The sequence below is a fragment of the Tenrec ecaudatus genome, chromosome 5 (genome assembly GCF_050624435.1).
Source record: "Tenrec ecaudatus isolate mTenEca1 chromosome 5, mTenEca1.hap1, whole genome shotgun sequence".
Classification (NCBI taxonomy): domain Eukaryota; kingdom Metazoa; phylum Chordata; class Mammalia; order Afrosoricida; family Tenrecidae; genus Tenrec; species Tenrec ecaudatus.
The window spans coordinates 167,382,891-167,399,272 of NC_134534.1; the positions used below are offsets into that span (position 1 = coordinate 167,382,891).

At 56.9% G+C, this 16,382-nt stretch overlaps 2 protein-coding genes across 3 annotated transcripts; one reads left to right on the forward strand and one right to left on the reverse strand.

Annotated features, from left to right (window-relative positions):
• Positions 1–694: 694 nt before the first annotated feature.
• Positions 695–4,715, forward strand: CDK5 (cyclin dependent kinase 5). 2 transcript variants are annotated; one of them, XM_075550242.1, is made up of 12 exons: positions 695–851; positions 1,444–1,532; positions 1,626–1,693; positions 1,837–1,897; positions 1,996–2,052; positions 2,765–2,860; positions 2,996–3,070; positions 3,254–3,350; positions 3,538–3,607; positions 4,117–4,177; positions 4,265–4,345; positions 4,435–4,715. In XM_075550242.1, exons 1-12 carry the CDS (start codon positions 815–817, stop codon positions 4,519–4,521), a joined length of 879 nt encoding a protein of 292 aa, XP_075406357.1. In that variant the 5' UTR covers positions 695–814; the 3' UTR covers positions 4,522–4,715. The 2 variants fall into 2 exon arrangements, with proteins under 2 accessions (XP_075406357.1, XP_075406356.1); XM_075550241.1 differs by lacking the exons at positions 4,117–4,177; positions 4,265–4,345; positions 4,435–4,715 and having other exon boundaries at positions 780–851; positions 3,538–4,081.
• Positions 4,716–5,781: 1,066 nt separating this feature from the next.
• Positions 5,782–16,297, reverse strand: ASIC3 (acid sensing ion channel subunit 3). The gene is made up of 12 exons (XM_075550245.1): positions 10,984–16,297; positions 8,552–10,861; positions 7,949–8,099; positions 7,593–7,720; positions 7,223–7,427; positions 7,052–7,108; positions 6,832–6,979; positions 6,563–6,654; positions 6,399–6,478; positions 6,238–6,309; positions 6,021–6,079; positions 5,782–5,910 (listed from the first exon to the last, which is right to left on the reverse strand). Exons 2-12 carry the CDS (start codon positions 9,086–9,088, stop codon positions 5,832–5,834), a joined length of 1,608 nt encoding a protein of 535 aa, XP_075406360.1. The 5' UTR covers positions 9,089–10,861; positions 10,984–16,297; the 3' UTR covers positions 5,782–5,831.
• Positions 16,298–16,382: the final 85 nt, after the last annotated feature.

A 16,382-nucleotide genomic window follows, 5' to 3' on the forward strand; every position in this document is an offset into this window, starting at 1 on the left:
TGTCACCAACGGATCCTCCCTCTTCCGCTGACGGCCGCGCCTAGACCAGGAAGCAGCAGTTGGAGTCGGTGGTCTCGGATAAACTAGACCCAGAGAGGGGTCTCCGGACAACGTTACATCGTTCTTCCGTATGGTCAATCCCAGTTTAGAGAGGGGCACGACCGTCTCTCTTTTCCCGGTGAAGTCATCATCAGTAAGGCAATCCTCGGAGCTACTTCCCAGCTCAATCCTCAGACTACCGGGAGCCAGGGAAAAGGTGGACACAGGGCTGCGACCACCAGGCAGTCGTTAGGAACCAAATACCATTTCCTCTTATCGGGACAGAAAGCCACCCGAATCCCGGGATCTAGGGAAAGTTCCAAAGGCGAAACGGGGGCGTCCCATTCCCACCCCCGCTGCACTCTAGAATGTGCAATTCTAAAGAGGCACTTCCCAAAAGGGATTGTAACTATAGGAAAGCAGTAAGAAGAGCGAAGCACCCTGGGACACGGCGATGCGACAATGACGCCGGAAAGCGGATACGCGATGCTTCATGGGACCTGAAGTCCGAGGTTTGCCTCGCGGTCGGACAGAGTCCCGGGAGTCTAGCGCTGCAGCGAGCCTGGGAGTAGCCTTCTGGGGGCTGTAGTCTTCTTTGGTTAGTAGACCCGCGCGTTACAGGGAGACCTGCTCCTTCCTAGGACTACAAGCCCCAGAAGCCCTTCTGCAGGCAGGCGGGCGAGGCAGGGCCGGAGGCTGGGGTTCTGGCTCCTCTGCAAAGCCGGGGCTGGAGTCTTAGAGGCGAGGGCCCGCAGGGGTCCCCGCGACTGCCGCGATGCAGAAATACGAGAAACTGGAGAAGATTGGTGAAGGTAATGGGACCAGGAAGTGCTCCTGCAAGATATTCTTCTGCAGACCTCTGCGTTCCTTGCAACCCCAGCTTCTCTGCCGTCTGTCCGCAGACTTGACCGAGACCTCAGCACTTGCTGCAGCCCTGGCCCCCTGACCTCAGCGGTTCGCTGTTGACACCAGTCTTCCCTACATTAGCATTCCTTGCAGTCTCCAATGCCGAATCTGAGCACCCCCCAGACCCGGACTCCCAGCCTGAACCCTTCTGCATTTGGCACCCCTCTCTGGGCATCAGTTTCAGAACCTCACTCCATTCCCAACCTCCGCAGATCCCATGGCCCCCCAGCCCCTTCCTCACCGTTTCCAGACCCTCTGTTATAGATATCTGCCCCCTGGCAGCCATAGACTCTCCTTTCTGGAAAACCCATCTCGCCTCTGCAGGCACCTTTGCTACCCACCTGCCACATCCTCACTCAAACTTCTAGACTTACCCTTCAGCCTGCACCCGGAAATCCTCCTCGCATTCCCGCAGGCCTCAGAAAGAATCCACTACGATGTTGTGTCCCTTCTCAGGGTGCCGAATCCCTCCCTGAACACCTGCCCTCCTCCCCACAGGTACCTATGGAACCGTGTTCAAAGCCAAAAACCGGGAGACGCATGAGATCGTGGCTCTGAAACGGGTGAGGTTGGATGATGATGATGAGGTAGGACTGGACCACCAAGGTTGGGGTGAGGGGTGGTGTCCTGGGGTGGGCTGGGGAGGGGACCTGATTGCCCACTCTGGCCCCCTCTCCTAGGGAGTACCAAGTTCTGCCCTTCGAGAAATCTGCCTCCTTAAAGAGCTGAAGCACAAGAACATTGTCAGGTGTGGGAACAGGCGGGGTTTGATTTCGCCTGGGTGGTTGCTGGAGGCAGGTGGGGTTTTGGAGTGGGGCTGGGCTGGATATGAGGGTACTAGGCCCACCCTTGTACATCTGGCTAGCTGACCCCTTCATTCTTTCTCCCCAGGCTACACGACGTCTTGCATAGTGACAAGAAGCTGACTTTGGTTTTTGAGTTCTGTGACCAGGTCAGTTGAGGGACTGGAGGACGGTACAGGAGGGGGGTATGAGAATCCAGGTGGAGGCAGAGGTTCCGCTCCCCTTTCCAACACCGTCCTTCTTTTAGGACTTGAAGAAGTATTTTGACAGCTGCAACGGTGACCTGGACCCTGAGATTGTGAAGGTGAGGGGTGTGGGGTCCTGGGCCATCAATGAGGCTGGGCTGGAGTCAATATGCAGTGTAAGTGCTCTTTGAGCACCAATTCTGGCCCCTGAGCAGGAGACCCTTTTATGGTATGAGAGGTAAACCCTGCTTCTACCTTTTTGGGGCTCCAGGCCTAGCCAGCATTTTCACATGGTCTCCTCCTGGGGCCCACACAGTAGTGCTTGGATGCCAGTGATCTTATGTACACGGGAGAGGTGAGAAACCTAGACGCTCAAAGGGATACATTCATTCAGCCAACAGATATTTGTTGAATGCTTTGCTGTGTGCCGGGCACTGTTCTAGGCCTGAGGTTAAGTTCTTTCTACTAGGTACAGGGAAACAATGTGCTGAGTCTTAGAACGCAGGTTATTGGTTAGGAGTTAACATGTGTGTCCAGGTGAGGCCTGGTAGGCAAGAGCTCTCTGGATGGAGAGTGGGAAGGCCCACTGGGCTATAAGTTACACGCGGGACCACCCTGGTTTGCTACTGTGCTCTTCCTACTGTACAAAACATGCTACAAAGCAGCTCCTCTTTGGTTGGTGACTGGGTGATGCGCAAAGTGTGGGGGTTAGATAGGCAGGGAACTAGAGGCTAGACTAGAGGCCAAGAGGGGGCAGTGGCATCTGTTGTTAGGCAAAGCTTCCCAGCAGGATGTGACCTTCCCCTCCCCCTGTTCCCCCCTGGCCCCCAGTCATTCCTTTTCCAGCTGCTAAAGGGCCTGGGGTTCTGTCATAGCCGCAATGTGTTGCACAGGGACCTGAAGCCGCAGAACCTGCTCATAAATCGGGTACTTCCCTGGGGACCAGGGGGACGAGGTGGGAGGCTGGAGTGGGGATTGAGGGTGGGGAGAAGGCCTAAAGGGAGCGAGTCTGCCTCAAGAGACTATCCAGGGACCTCTCTCCATATCCTCTTCTCCCCTCAGAACGGGGAGCTGAAACTGGCTGATTTTGGACTGGCTCGAGCTTTTGGGATCCCCGTCCGATGTTACTCAGCAGAGGTGAGCTGCAGTGAGGAGTGGGGGAAGAGGGAGGGGATGGCCAGTGAGCAGTTCCCAGGCCCACGCCAGAACCCAAAGAAGGACTTTCTCTCTCCTCTCTAAGCTGCTTCTTCCTCAGACTTCATCCCCAGCCCTCTAAGTGGAAGGGGGTGTGTGTGTCCCTGTGGGTGGGGTCTTCTCCAGGTGGTCACGCTGTGGTACCGCCCACCGGATGTCCTCTTTGGAGCCAAGCTGTACTCTACATCCATCGACATGTGGTCAGCCGGCTGCATCTTTGCAGGTGAGAGGTGCTGGGGTTCTGAAGAGGTTTCTTCTTCTTTTTTTTTTTTTTCTATTTAGGTTGACAAATCAGGTCTGGAGGGTCGCCTTTTGGGAAGGGAGTGGGATGGGGAGGACGGGAGGAAGGTGCAGAGGGTATCAGTGGAAGGAGACTTTCATGTGTCACGTGTCCTCGCCCCCTTCCCCAGAGCTGGCCAATGCCGGGCGGCCTCTCTTCCCTGGCAATGACGTGGACGACCAACTGAAGAGGATCTTTCGATATCCTGCCTGGGCCCTTCTCCCGGAGCCTCCAGCAATGGACTCAGCCCATGCGCAGAGCGCTGAGGGCAGGGGCTGCGGGGGGCCAGGCTACCCCCGTGTGAGGGTACAGAGCAGGTGGGGAGCCACCAGAATGCCCCTATCACACACACACAGACTGTGGGAGAAGCCAAAGGAGTCACCTCCTGAGGCTAGAGATCCAAAGTGGGGGACAGGCTTTTGTGGGAGGAGGGGAAGGGGTGACTTGCTCAGGAAGCATGCAGACATGGGGGTCTAGGTTCCATGAGCTCAGGTGTGCCAAATGCCTGGCCCATTGTAAGCGCTGTCCAGCCGGGCTGATGGCGAGGGGTGCACCTGCCGGGGACTGATCCCATTCCAACTTGGCAGCAGGATGAGGGTGAGTGTGAGGGGCCCCCTTTCCGGTGGGGGGAGGGGAGAGCCACTCCTGTGGCCCCCGAAGAGGCAGATAGGACTCTCTCCAGTTCAGTGATCCTTGACCACGTGGACACGCTACTGGGGACGCCCACGGAGGAACAGTGGCCCACCATGACCAAACTTCCAGATTATAAGGTATTAGGGAGTAGGCGGGGAGGGGGTGGCAGCCTCCAAACCCTTTCTGACCCAGGCCCCTGGGCCTGACTCCCTGTCCCTCCACAGCCCTACCCAATGTACCCGGCTACCACGTCCCTGGTGAACGTCGTGCCAAAGCTTAACGCCACGGGGAGAGACTTGCTGCAGGTAAGGGGTGGGAGTCATGGCGACTTAGTGGGGGGCTGGGGGTGGCCCAGCTCTAGAAACTAAGCCCTGCCCTCCTTCCCTCTTTGCAGAACCTGCTCAAGTGTAACCCTGTGCAGCGCATCTCCGCAGAAGAAGCCCTGCAGCATCCCTACTTTTCCGACTTCTGCCCACCCTAGGCTCCAAGACCCCCGGTGCCAGGCTGGGGCCTGGCCTATTGAAGCCCCTCCATCGAGGAGAGGGAGGGGTGGGTTCACGAGGTGCTGGGACCCCAGCTGTGCTGGGCCCAGCAAAGGTGGAGGTGCCCGGCCTGGGTTCTTTCCTTCCTCCATGAACTTTTATTTAATTTCATAAATTGGCTCCTTTCCCAGTCTGGCTGATGTGGTAGTTGAGTGGTTAGCGGAGGGGGTGGGGGGGCGGGGCGGTTGGTGTCTCTGCAACTGTGTCTCCAGCTCACAAACACCCAGCATCCATTCCTTGGCGCATGTCCTATAGGGGCTCTGAGATCAGGGCGAGAGGCTGTGGGCGGTACCCCCCATGGCTAGGGCTGGAGTGGCACTCATGCATGTATCCTGCTTCTTCTGCTGGGGGGACCTGAACCTTCCCAAGGGGCTCCGGGGCTAGCCTGGGCAAGTGAGGACAGGCCTCCATCCACACAGGGAGACAGAGGCTAGGCTGCTTATTATGGTCTCCACATCCCACGTGTCTCCTCCTGACCCTCCTGTCTGTGTCTCCACCTGTCCCGGGCCTGCCGGCTCAGGACTCCTCCTTGGTTCCCTTGGTAGCCTTTCCCCAACCTCTGGGGTGCAGAAGGAGAAAGCAGCCTGCTGGGTCCTTCGTGGCAGGAAAGGGAAGGGAGGACATTGGCTGACCTCCTGTCCCAGGAGCAGCCCCACCTGTCAACCTAGAGGGTCTGATGCCAGAGTGGGGAGACTATGGAAGCAGGAGTTTGCCCTGTAGAGACAGCGCTGCTGCCTCTGGCTCCCCAGGGTGAGAGCGATGCTGATCTGATCGTCCGAGGCAGGACCACGGCTGGTGTCCTTGGAAGTGGAACGGCCCTTCCCTTCTCCCTGCTCATGTCCATCCGACAGAGTCTTTTCTCAGCTGTGGCTGTGTGGCCAGGCCTGGAGTCGCCGGGCCTGCCAAGTGAGCTTTCTTCACCTGTGTGCCCTGCCCCCTGTGGTTTGGCTTTGAGCACCCCCACCCTCCACGCTCTGCTCTCTGAGATGCAAGTCGGACAAACGCAGTCACACTGAGGGGCAGGCAGCTGCTGCCTTCCCTCCGGTATCCTCCCCCAGACGGGTCCATGGTGGTTGACTTGGGGGCCCAGCCCCCAGCGCAGGCTGGGCTTGGCCTTGTTTTGTCCTGGTGCACAGTCCCGTTCAGCGGGACACCGAGAGGAGAGGGCAGTCATACTTTATTTAGGGTAAAGATGACAAGTCCATCTGCAAGCTGGGCGTGGAGGGGCGCTGAGGACAGAGGCGCCAGGCTAGAGTCGGGTGACCAGATAGCAGGTGCGGTGGGAGTTCGAGAAGGTCTTGGTGACAGCACAGGGAGGGGTCGGAGGCCTGGAGAGACAGACCGGAGGGCAAGGGTGCCAGGCTGCTGCCCTGCGCCACTCTGCCCTCCTGGACTGACTCTGCCCCTCCTCCCTTGACCTCAGGGATCCTTGCGTTACCTGGGGCCCAGGCTGAGGTGGGAAGCGTGGGGTTGAGGGCCACCCAGCCCTTCTTGCAGCTGTGGGAAGAGGAGCAAGTCAGAGGCAGGACGGACTCCTTCCTCCTGGCCCCCAGCCAGGTGGGTGCTAGGTTGTCTGGAAAGGGACTAACGGGCTGAGCCCCACATTGGGAGCGGGGTGAGGGCATGAGAGGAGGGGGAGGGGAGAGAGTTGCTACCAGATTGGTGTTGGAGTGTCTCTGGACGCGCCTGCGGTTCCAGAAATATCCTAGGACGTGATCTCGGAACACCTGGGGGCAAGCAGGGAGGCGAGTGGCCTTTGTACCCCATGCCTCCCAAAGTCATGTGGCCCTCTCTCCTTCCCCCATCCCTGACCCACCTCACAGAGGTAGTCCAGGATTTCAAGGATGGTGAGCAGGCTGGCACCAATGAACAGTCCCATCTGGCCCCCAATGTCACCTGCAGAGAAAGGGTGGTGGTCCCTCATGGCCCTGCAGCATACGCCTCCCCAGGCCTGGGGCGGCACCCGGGGTGTGCACACACCGAGCAGCTCCGACACCTCATAGGCCTTCTTCTGCTCCACCATCTCGTAATTGAGGACCTCAAAGAAAATGTCCAGCACCAGCACGTTCTCCCTGGAGGAAGGGAAGGTCAGGGAGGCGCACTGGTCACCGGCTGGGCTGCCTGCAAGGTTCCTGGGTCCCAGGGTCATGTTGCCACCTAGGCCTAAGAGACCAAAGCACCAGAGCCGGTGCTAGAGGTGGAGACCCTGCCAATCGCCCCCCGCGGAGGGGAAGGGCGGCCTTGCTTACCGGAGGTAGGCCTCGCTGCGGTTGTGCTTCCGTGCCAGGTAGCGCGCCGAGGCGCGACTAGGGATCTGCACCATGGAGAGCTCCTTGGCGTAGCGTATGCTGGTGCAAGGGTTCGGGCAAGCACAAGAGTCCTTCCGCAACATGGCGTCTGATGGGAAACAAGCCAGGTGAGGGCCCTCGGGAAGGGAGGGGGATGAGAGGGAGAGGTGGATACCCTTACCCAAGGCTGGGTTGGCACAGTCTTTGTACTGCTGCGGGTTGCACACTGGGGCACCACCTGAGGATGAGGGCCAGGAGAGGAGGCAGCTTCAGGAGCTTCCCAAGCGCCCCCGAGACCTCTGGGGGCACGGACCCCACCCCCACCCCACTCCCTCCACCTGCAGCCCCTTACCAGGCATATGCATCATTCGACAGCCACACTTCCGAGTCACGTAGCGGCTTTCGCAGACCAGGCGACAGCCCATTAGGCTGTAAGGAGAGCGGGGGCCCGGGCGAGGGTGGGGGGAACCCAGGGGCCCAGCGGGTTCCAACTCTAAGTCCGGGGGGTCTAGAGGTACAGAGCTGCAGTCGCCCCAGGGTGGGGGCAGGAAGTTCAACTATGGAGGATGGGTTAAGGAAGAGTCTGCAAGAAGTGTGGGCACCAGGTAAAAGTGGGGATGGTTTCCTGTGGGATGGAGGCCCCTGCAGGTGGAGGGCGGAGCGGCAGGAAGAGGGGGAGCCTGGGCGCTTGGAGGGGCTGGAGGGGCAGGCCAGGAGGATACTTGCTGCTGTTGGCAGGAGACAAAGGTCTGGTAGCCGGGGGCTGCCCCGAAGCCCAGCTGGTCAATGAGGGGAGGCTCCTCCTGGCTGTGGATCTGCACTCGGACCCCCACTTCAAACGGGGTCTCCTCTGCAGGGAAGGGACCCGGAAGGCCCGAGGCCCCCACCAGGCCAGACCTCTGGCTGTAACCCCTCTCCCCTGTGCAGGCTAATTCAGACCACTCCTGCCCACTTCTCTCAGGAAAGGACCTGCTCGGGGTGGGGGGACCTTACCAGGGATGAGACCCCCCCCCCACAGCTCCTGCCCTGAGGTCCCTCCCCATGGTGTGCTACCCCCTGGCTTCCAATGTCCCCCTACCGGTGTCCCTCCACACGGGCAGGTATTCATCCTGCTGCACATCCAGCATGAGCTCCAGGCCGTTGCCCATGCCGCTACTGGGAGTGGTGAGCAGCTCAGCCCCATCGGCCCCAGAGTTGAAGGTGTAGCACTGACCCATGCGGGTGAAGATCTGTTGGTGGGCATGCAGGGGGCCGGGTGGCACCAGAGGGTGAAACCCCTGTGCAGGTCCCCCACTGGGAGTCTTACCCTGTCCTCCCCTGCTCTCCTCTGTTTCTTCTTTGAACATTGGAGTCCTCCCTAATAGAGGGCTCCACCCTGATAGAGGCCCCGTCATTCCCTCCCCTCCATCTCCTCCTCACCACGGGGGTTTCCACATATACCTTCCCTCAGGTCCCCCCATGCAGGGGCAGGGGGCCAGGCCATTAGACACTGCCATCCACAGCGGGGCAGGGAGGTTACCAAGGAGGAGAGCTCCCAGAATGGAACAGAGAACTCTTGGTGGGGTGGGGAAAACTCAGCCAGACCAGAGGGGAAGGCATCTCCCACCCCACCCCCTGGGGGGCAGAACCAGCTCAGGGTCCCTGACTTCCGAAGGCACCAGAGCAGGGGCCGCCAGCTCACCGTGGTGAAATTCTCTGGCCCGCAGGGTTGGCCACGGTAGTGGCAGTCCAGCAGCATGTCGTCCAGGGAGTGGCCCGCCCGGGCGTAGAGCTGCGCCATGTCGAAAGTGGGGCTTGGCATGAAGCCAGGCGGCGCGGGGGGCCGCCCCAGGGCTCGCAGGAAGGCGGCGTGCTCGGCGGGGTCCAGGCCCAGCAGCGCCGGCCCGGCCCAGTGCAGGTCGTTGGGCGTGAGGCGGGAGCGGCGCAGCGGGTTGAGGTTGCACAGGGTGACCGCCGGGAAGGTGAGCAGGTGGCTCTCGCGCTCGTCCAGCGCGGTCTCGTGGTGGAACTCGCCGTAGTAGCGCACCCGCTCGGCCACCTGGTAGAGGAAGGCGGCCAGCGACAGGAGCACAGCCGTGGCCCACAGGCCACGGCGCAGGGTCAGCCCGCCCGGCGCGAAGACGTGGCCCAGGCCATGCAGGGTGCAGCTGCTGGCGAACACTCGGATGTCCGAGGCCGGTGGCCGAGGGGCTGCCTCTGGCCCCGAGCTGGGCTTCATGGCTGTTGGCCGGAGCTAGAGACCCAGCGGGATGGGGTTGGAGTGGGTCTTAGGGCCAGGAGGGCTGAGGGACAGAGGCAGGACAGAGGTGGCCAGGCCAGGGTCACTGCGGGTTAGGCAAGGGGTTAGAGAGGGGCAGAGGAGAGACACTGAGACCAAGAGATGGGAGGCACTGGCCTGGTGGGGTGGACGGGCGCCCTGGCTGGTCCAGCTGGTGCTTCCCCAGGAACGGGCTTTGGCTTCGAGGGGCTCAGCGCTGGATCTGGGCTCCTCCACAGCCTGGCCCACTGTGGCAGGCAGGCAGGGAGGCAGGCAGGCAGGCAGGCAGGCAGGCAGGCAGGCAGGCAGGCAGGGTCTGCTCTGCCGAGGCAGTGCTGCCCGAGCTGCTGCAGCGGGTTGGGTTTCACCAGTGAGGGGGGTCAGGGGCAGAGCATTCGGTCCCTGGGGCCCCAGGCGGCGCCATTAGGGCAGTGGGAGGGGGCCGAGCTATCGAGGGAGCCCAAAGGCGCCAGGAGGAAACCGCAGTCATGGGAAGGGCTTGCGTTGAGCCTGGAGGTAAGTTGGGGCGGGGGGCACCTTCAGGATGTGGAAGCTCCCAGGCAGCCCCCGGGTGAGGCCCGAAGTCCAGTCCCTCCCGAGCTGAACCTCTTTCCCCCTTCCCTCCCCAGGATCACTCGCTCTTTTCACGAATGGCGGAGCGGCTGGCTCCTAACCAAGCTGCGGAGTAGTGGGAAGTTGGCATCAGCTCTGCGTGTCCTCTTTCTGCACCTCCCCTGGCCTCTTCTGGCTCCTGTGTCTGTCTCCCTGGATGACCCTCTTTCCCCAAGTAGGAGAGAGCCTATCTCCCTTGCTCAGGCCCACCTGGCCAGAGACCTTCTTGATCATAATACTGTGTGTGTGTGTGTGTGTGTGTGTGTGTGGTGGGGGAGGGATCAGGGCTCTCACACACTTCCCACACCAGGTAGGCACCCACATAACTGGTTGGAGGGTCCCTGCTGAGTTCCTTCTTGTGATTCTAGTCTCTCAGGACCCCCTCAGTGCCTGGCCAGCCAGTCGGTCAGTCATGCAGCCCCTCACCCACCACCTCTCACACTCCCCCAACACCCTAGCTTGGAGCCCCTTCATGATACACCTACAATCTGGGGCTGCCCCTAACCCGTGTCCCAACCCTCTTCAGGAGCCCAGTAGTCACAGTGGACAGTGAGGCTCTTCCTGACCCCAAAGGGGAGCCCACGGGGCACGTCTCATTCTTGTCACTTTGTGAAGCATCTCGGAGCTCTTGCCACAGGAACACCTGAGAACCTCGTCGCCTTTCTTTGTATTAAGTGGCCCCGAGCCATTTGTGGTCATTTTCTGTGGCAGCTTAGCGAGGCGACATGATCCCCGATGGCTACACCAAACACTAGTTGCTGCTCCACCGTGCCATCTAATTTAATGTAGTAGCCTCACAATTTCATCTAATGTCATGAAACAGGAAGTTTGAGAGGGGGCATTTCTTTAGGATGTGATCGGCCAGTCGGCGATACAGTTCTCTGAAGAACTCTTGTCTCTGCCTTCTTCTCGGCTCTGCACTTTTCCCATCACCAGATCGATGAATCTTGGGATGGAGGGCAAAAGGAGTCATCAGCCTGCTGCCTGACCCCGTGTGTGCGTATATCAAGGCTCACCTCTCTCCATCTCACTGGTTCTCTGAAGAACGCTACCACACCGTTCTCTCACGTGGTGATCGTGGTGAACCTCGGCTCCTGCTGCTGGACACGGAAGGCTTCTTGTCTATTACGAGCAATGTTGTGATCAGTATCATCGCACAGATGGATAACCAATACGTGTTTGTACAGTGTGACGGGCTGAATTGTGTCCCACAAAACCCCCACCTCCTGGTGCCTGGTACTCACTTGTAAGTGAAGACGCTGGAGAAGCTGTCAGTTAGCATGAGGTCACACTGGAATCGGATGGGTGCTGCTCCTGTATGAGTGACATCCTTATCAAAGAGAAAATACAAGGCAGCCAGCCAGAAGGGTGCTGTGACAGCACAGCGGCAAGCTTGGCACAACCAGAACCGGGAAGAGATTCATGGATCAGTTCTCCCTCAAAGCCTCGGAAAGAACCGTGGCTGTTACTCTAGCTTGGGCTCCTGGTCTCTAGAACTATGCAGCAATAAATAAATATCTATTCTTAAGGTCCACGCATGCAGGGTGTGGCACTTTGTTATGGTAGCCCTAGGAAACGAGGCTAATTCCTTGCTACTGGGAAATGGTGTAATTCTCTAACAAATACAGGCAGTTCCCAGATGGCAAATGAGTCTGTTTAGGTCAAATTTGAATGTAAGTTGAACAGTGAGGTACAGTTCACATCTCAAGCCCACTAAATATTTATCTGAGGTTATGGTGTACTTGTCTATTCTTGGGAAACATTCAAGAAGCACTTCTACATAAAACTTACACCAACACAGTAGTAATAATTGTTTTAATGTAATTTGCCAAGTAGTATCTGTTATTATGAATCATTGTATGTACTTTGGGTTTTTAATACAATAGGATTTAGAGGGCTTGGCTAAAAAATGATGGTTGTGCATTTACAATCTGGGGACTGCCGGTACCTGAGTGTGTAAGTGGAAGTGACTAATGGAATGTATGGGGCGGACTAATGAGTAGAGGAAGTTTGTGAGGCATTTGACAGTAAAAGCCTAGATTGCTTTGAAGAGATTTTATAGAATTAGGACATTAAAGGAGATTCTGGTGAGGATTCAAAAACAAGTGAGTTATAAAGTTCCTAGCCGCATGACCAAAATGTGCTTTTAGCGAGACCTTAGGGTAAGGTGACCAGATTTTAACATTGGTAAAGCGGGACACCACTGATAAAACTCATATCCTGCTGAAATAGCCACATGGCAGCCAAAAACTGTATACCCTAGCTTGTCGTGCATTCTTTCCAAAAATCGTGACTTTAAAAACACCACGGGACGTGGGAAAAATTGTTAAAAATTGGGACTGTCCCGCCAAAAGCGGGACGTCTGGTCACCTTAGGAGGAAATGATGAACATGTTATTGAGCACCAGGTAAATGGTGATCCTTGTCATAAACTGGCAAAGAACTTGGCTGAATTAAGTTGTAACATTTTGTGGAAAGTAAAATTTGTTATAAACTTATTCAGCACAAGGACTAAACAAATGTTGAAGGGGTCCCCTGGGTTTTCCTTACTGCTTATAGTTGGCACTGGAAAGAGTTCAGAAGTGAACGAGGTGAAAAGTGCCGGCATTAGAAATTTGGGAGAATTTTCCATCTGTAAACGCTGAGTCTATCGGAAGAGAAAGCAAGGGTATGTGGCTGGACAATGATTTGCATGTGATTAGGAGAGATTCGGCATGTGATTTATGGGTTCCATGCTCTCAGCAGAAACATTAGCCTAGACAGAAGGGAAGAATAAAGGCAGTGGAGTGTACATTTCATAGGATTCTGCAGGCAGAAAACAGGCTGATGGAGCTGCTTGGCTAGGAACATTCTTCAGGAAAAGGAAAGGTCGCTTCATCCTGAGAAGAGTTTCAAGGTCAGTCGATCTGCCAGAATGGGTCTGGGAAGCAGGGCAACCAACCTCGTGATTTCAGGAGTTTGGGTCTCTCCTCAGGTAGCCCAAGGACAGCGGATTGTTTTCAAGCTTTGAAATAGAGTAGCTTTACTTGAGACCCAAGGCCACTTTCCCTGCCTTCCATTGTTTCCCTTTTGAAATGAGATGTCTGTCTGTCCGAGCTGCACTGTCACTACCTTTTGGATGGAGGAAACATTTAGCTCCCACAGACCCACAGACCGCCCTCCTTTCTTTTTTGATGGACTACAATCACAGCCTCTAGACAAACTTGATTGAGATGTAGAGTTAAGGCTGGAACGGGCTCAGATTTGGGGGATGCTGGGTAGCATGGATGTATTTTGCACACGGTGAGCACACAGATTTAGATGGTGGGAGGGACTGAAAAGGAGAATGCTATGTGCCTCAGAAAGATGTTAACATGACCTTGTTTGAAATGTGTGCAGATACTCGTTAGGTTAACGTGAGACCATACTGAAGTAGTACAGGTCCTGTCCCTTCGACTGGCGTCTTCGTAAAAAAGGTAACGGGGAAGATTTTAAAAGACGGACAAAGGACCATTCTGCCACCGCAGCTTCAAGCCGAGGAACGCTGGGAGCGACCAGGAACGAGGAGGGGCACATGAAGAGACCCTCTCTCAAAGCCTCAGAATACATAGCGCAAGCCCAAATTTGGATTTGTGGCCCCCAGAACTGGGAGACAATAATTTCTGGTTTGATCACTCGGTTTGTAGTACTTTGTTTACTATAGCCCCAGGAAACAAATATATGTAGGTGTGAGATAACTGAGTCCATTCTCATCGCAAGCCCTTGGGAATGGAGAACTGCCCCAGTGGGTTCCTGTGACAGAACCTTTGAGAGTAGACCACCTCCTCTTTCTGCACTGTAGCAGCTGGAGGGCTCAAACCACGGACTTCGTGGTTAGCAGGTCAGTGTGTAGCCCATGTTGCCAGCAGGGCTCTCTGCAGGTAAGGAAACAGGCTCCCACAGGACGCTGGTTCAAGAGGCGATTTTGCCTTGGTGACTTGACGGCTGTCATACAATTCTCCTCCATCGAAGTGACACCACTTGCACTCTCTTCAGTCAGTTCAAAGTGGCTCTAAGTGTTTTCTAAGAGAAGTGGTCCTTGCACAAGCTTGGAAAGGCCAGGGGCAGGCTGCTACAAGGCTTGGGCCGCAGTGACTTCTGGTTGTTAGGAGCTGTCAAGTGGGCTCTGACTGAGAGCAAACCTTTGTACAACAGGATGAAAGCCTTCACCATCCTCACAAGCGTCCCCGTGTTTGAGCCGACTGCTGTGAAGCCACTGTTCCACCGCGAGGCTCTTGCTCAGTTCTGGCTGTTCACTTTTCTAAGCACAAGGCCCTTCTATCTAGTGAGTGACCCCTCCAATTGATAGACGGGCCCAACGTTCGTGAGGTCAAGTGTCATGATCCTTGCTTCCAAGAGATATTCTGGCTGCACTTATTCTCAGACAGAATTGTTGTCATCTGCCATTCCACAGAATATTTAATATTCTTGGCCATAACCCTATGGCAACAATTATTTGTTCCATCGTCCTTATTCGTGCTCCTGCTTTTGCCTGCTTTCGAGACAACTGAAAATACTGGCCGTGAGAGGGCAAAGCTAGTGTATTTTTGAACTGAGCATGACCCAGGGAACACACTGATAGGCTGGGGCTGAGCGGACTCCCAGTGGGAAGGGCCGAGATGTCCAGAGGCAGGGTTGTTTGCAAGCTTGGCCCCAGGTGGGACAAGGCTATGTTGGTCACCCAGGGGAGAGGCCGTGTGGCAGCAGTAAGGCTAGCCAAAGGTGACAGCCTGGCTTGGGGCCCCTGGGAGCCAGTCTAGAAACACCCACCCGGAGGGGACTGCAGTGTCATGGCCTGGGCATCCATTCTGAGTGCCTGGGTCTTTTGAGGAGCTCCGCTGTGAGCCTGATATTTACTGGCTGAAATATATTCCTCATCTATCTCGGCCCAAGAGAGCACCCAAAGCAGCCAGGCTCCTTTTAGGCATGCTTCTGCCAAGGGAGCATTGCCCTGCCAACTGCTCGTGAGCCCACTTCTGTCCCTGTCTCAGCAGCCTGCGCCAGGTGCTTCATGTGTTCAAAGGGTTGACTGAGTGGACCACCTGGCTTCTCTTGTAGAAGTGCCATCTTCTGAGGCAGCAGCATTTCCCCAAAAGGACCTTCCTGCTGGGACTTGCCGGCAAACACTTAAAAACAAGCTTCCAAGACTAAGGACGGCCAGGCCTCCCTTCAGAAGAGTTGGGGAGCCAAGAGGGAAACAGTAAGGCTTTGCGGCACGAGTACGCATTGCTGGCACTGCCCTTTCAGCCTGAGACTTCCCTTGGGGTTTTGCTAGGCCCCTAGTGGGTGGGGGTGGAGAGGGGGAACAGATTCAGCACTCCGTCCTCTTCCCAAATGTAGACTGCCCCCGAGTCTGGCATCAGCTGTCTTAGCTAGGGTAGCGGTGGCTCTGGCCAGTGGCCGTGAGGGAGGCACACACACCACCCCTGCTGCTCCCCACTAGGCAGGCTCTGCTGACTTGGCCAGGAAGCAGATGCCCTGTCTTGGCTGCACAATTCCTACTTGACCCACATCAGGCCCCAGAAGCTGGGCCCTCCCTCTTCCCCTCAAATGAGTCCCTGCTCAGGCACTCACACCTGAGTCCCTGCTGCCACTTCCAGACCGTCCTCCCAGATCCCGGCGCCCCTGCTTCGTTTGCTAGAGGTAGCCCAGCCTTTCTGAAACAGCACCCGGCTACTTCTGCGTCAGGACAAGTGGCTGGCCTGGGTCAGGCTCTGGCAATCCCCTCCTGCTTCTCCAGGGCACAATCACTAGTGCGGTCATTGGTCTACATGGCTCTGAATGAACCAGGGGGCTGGCTTCCTTCCGCTGGGCAGCACAGGGACACGGAGTTTCCCCCCACACGGGCCTGTCACAGTGCTGTTTTGAGTCCTCTCGGTGTCAGCTTGGAGCCCAGCCACATGCTCACCCACAGGTGAGCTGCTTGGACTGTCCCCCTACCTTTTCCTGATCCCTCTCTGCTTTCTCTGCGATGAAGGCCTGGCAGTGACAACTCACCGTCAAGGCAGTTGTGTCCGCAACGACAGGGTAGGTGTGGACAGACCCACATATCTGTACTTGTGAGCCCTGTGCGCCCTCCCTGACTAAGTCTGGTCCTTCTGCCTCCTTCCCAGAGCTGGGCTCTTAGTGGAGAGGGGAGGCAGGCTCATGACCTCACCAGGAGACGTGAGGTGCATGGGGCAAGGCTAGGCTGGGAGTAATGGGACTTGGGCACTCCAACCCCAACCAGCAAAGGGCCAGGCAGTGCTGGACCTACTGTCTACTTGGGGAGGAAGAGATTGAGGTGGCCTAGGGGGAGAGAGGAAGGCGAATTCTAGATGTGCTAAAGGAGGAAGGAGGGGAGCTGTGTGCTGGTGAGAGGAGGATGCCCGGCAGCCAGTCCCTCCTAAGTCCAGGACTACATGATCCAGGCCAGGCGGACTTGTGCATATAGAAAACCTCAGGTCTGAATGCTTTCACCCACTCCCAGATCCAGACTATGACAATTTTCTTGGGAGCTGGGGCCTGATACCTTTAGGCTGACAGGTAGAGGGAGGAGGCTCAGCAGTGTTGCTGACAGGGGTTGTGGAAGGTGTGGGCAAGGGCAGAGGAGGGAGGGACCAGACCAGGATCCTAGGAAACTCAGC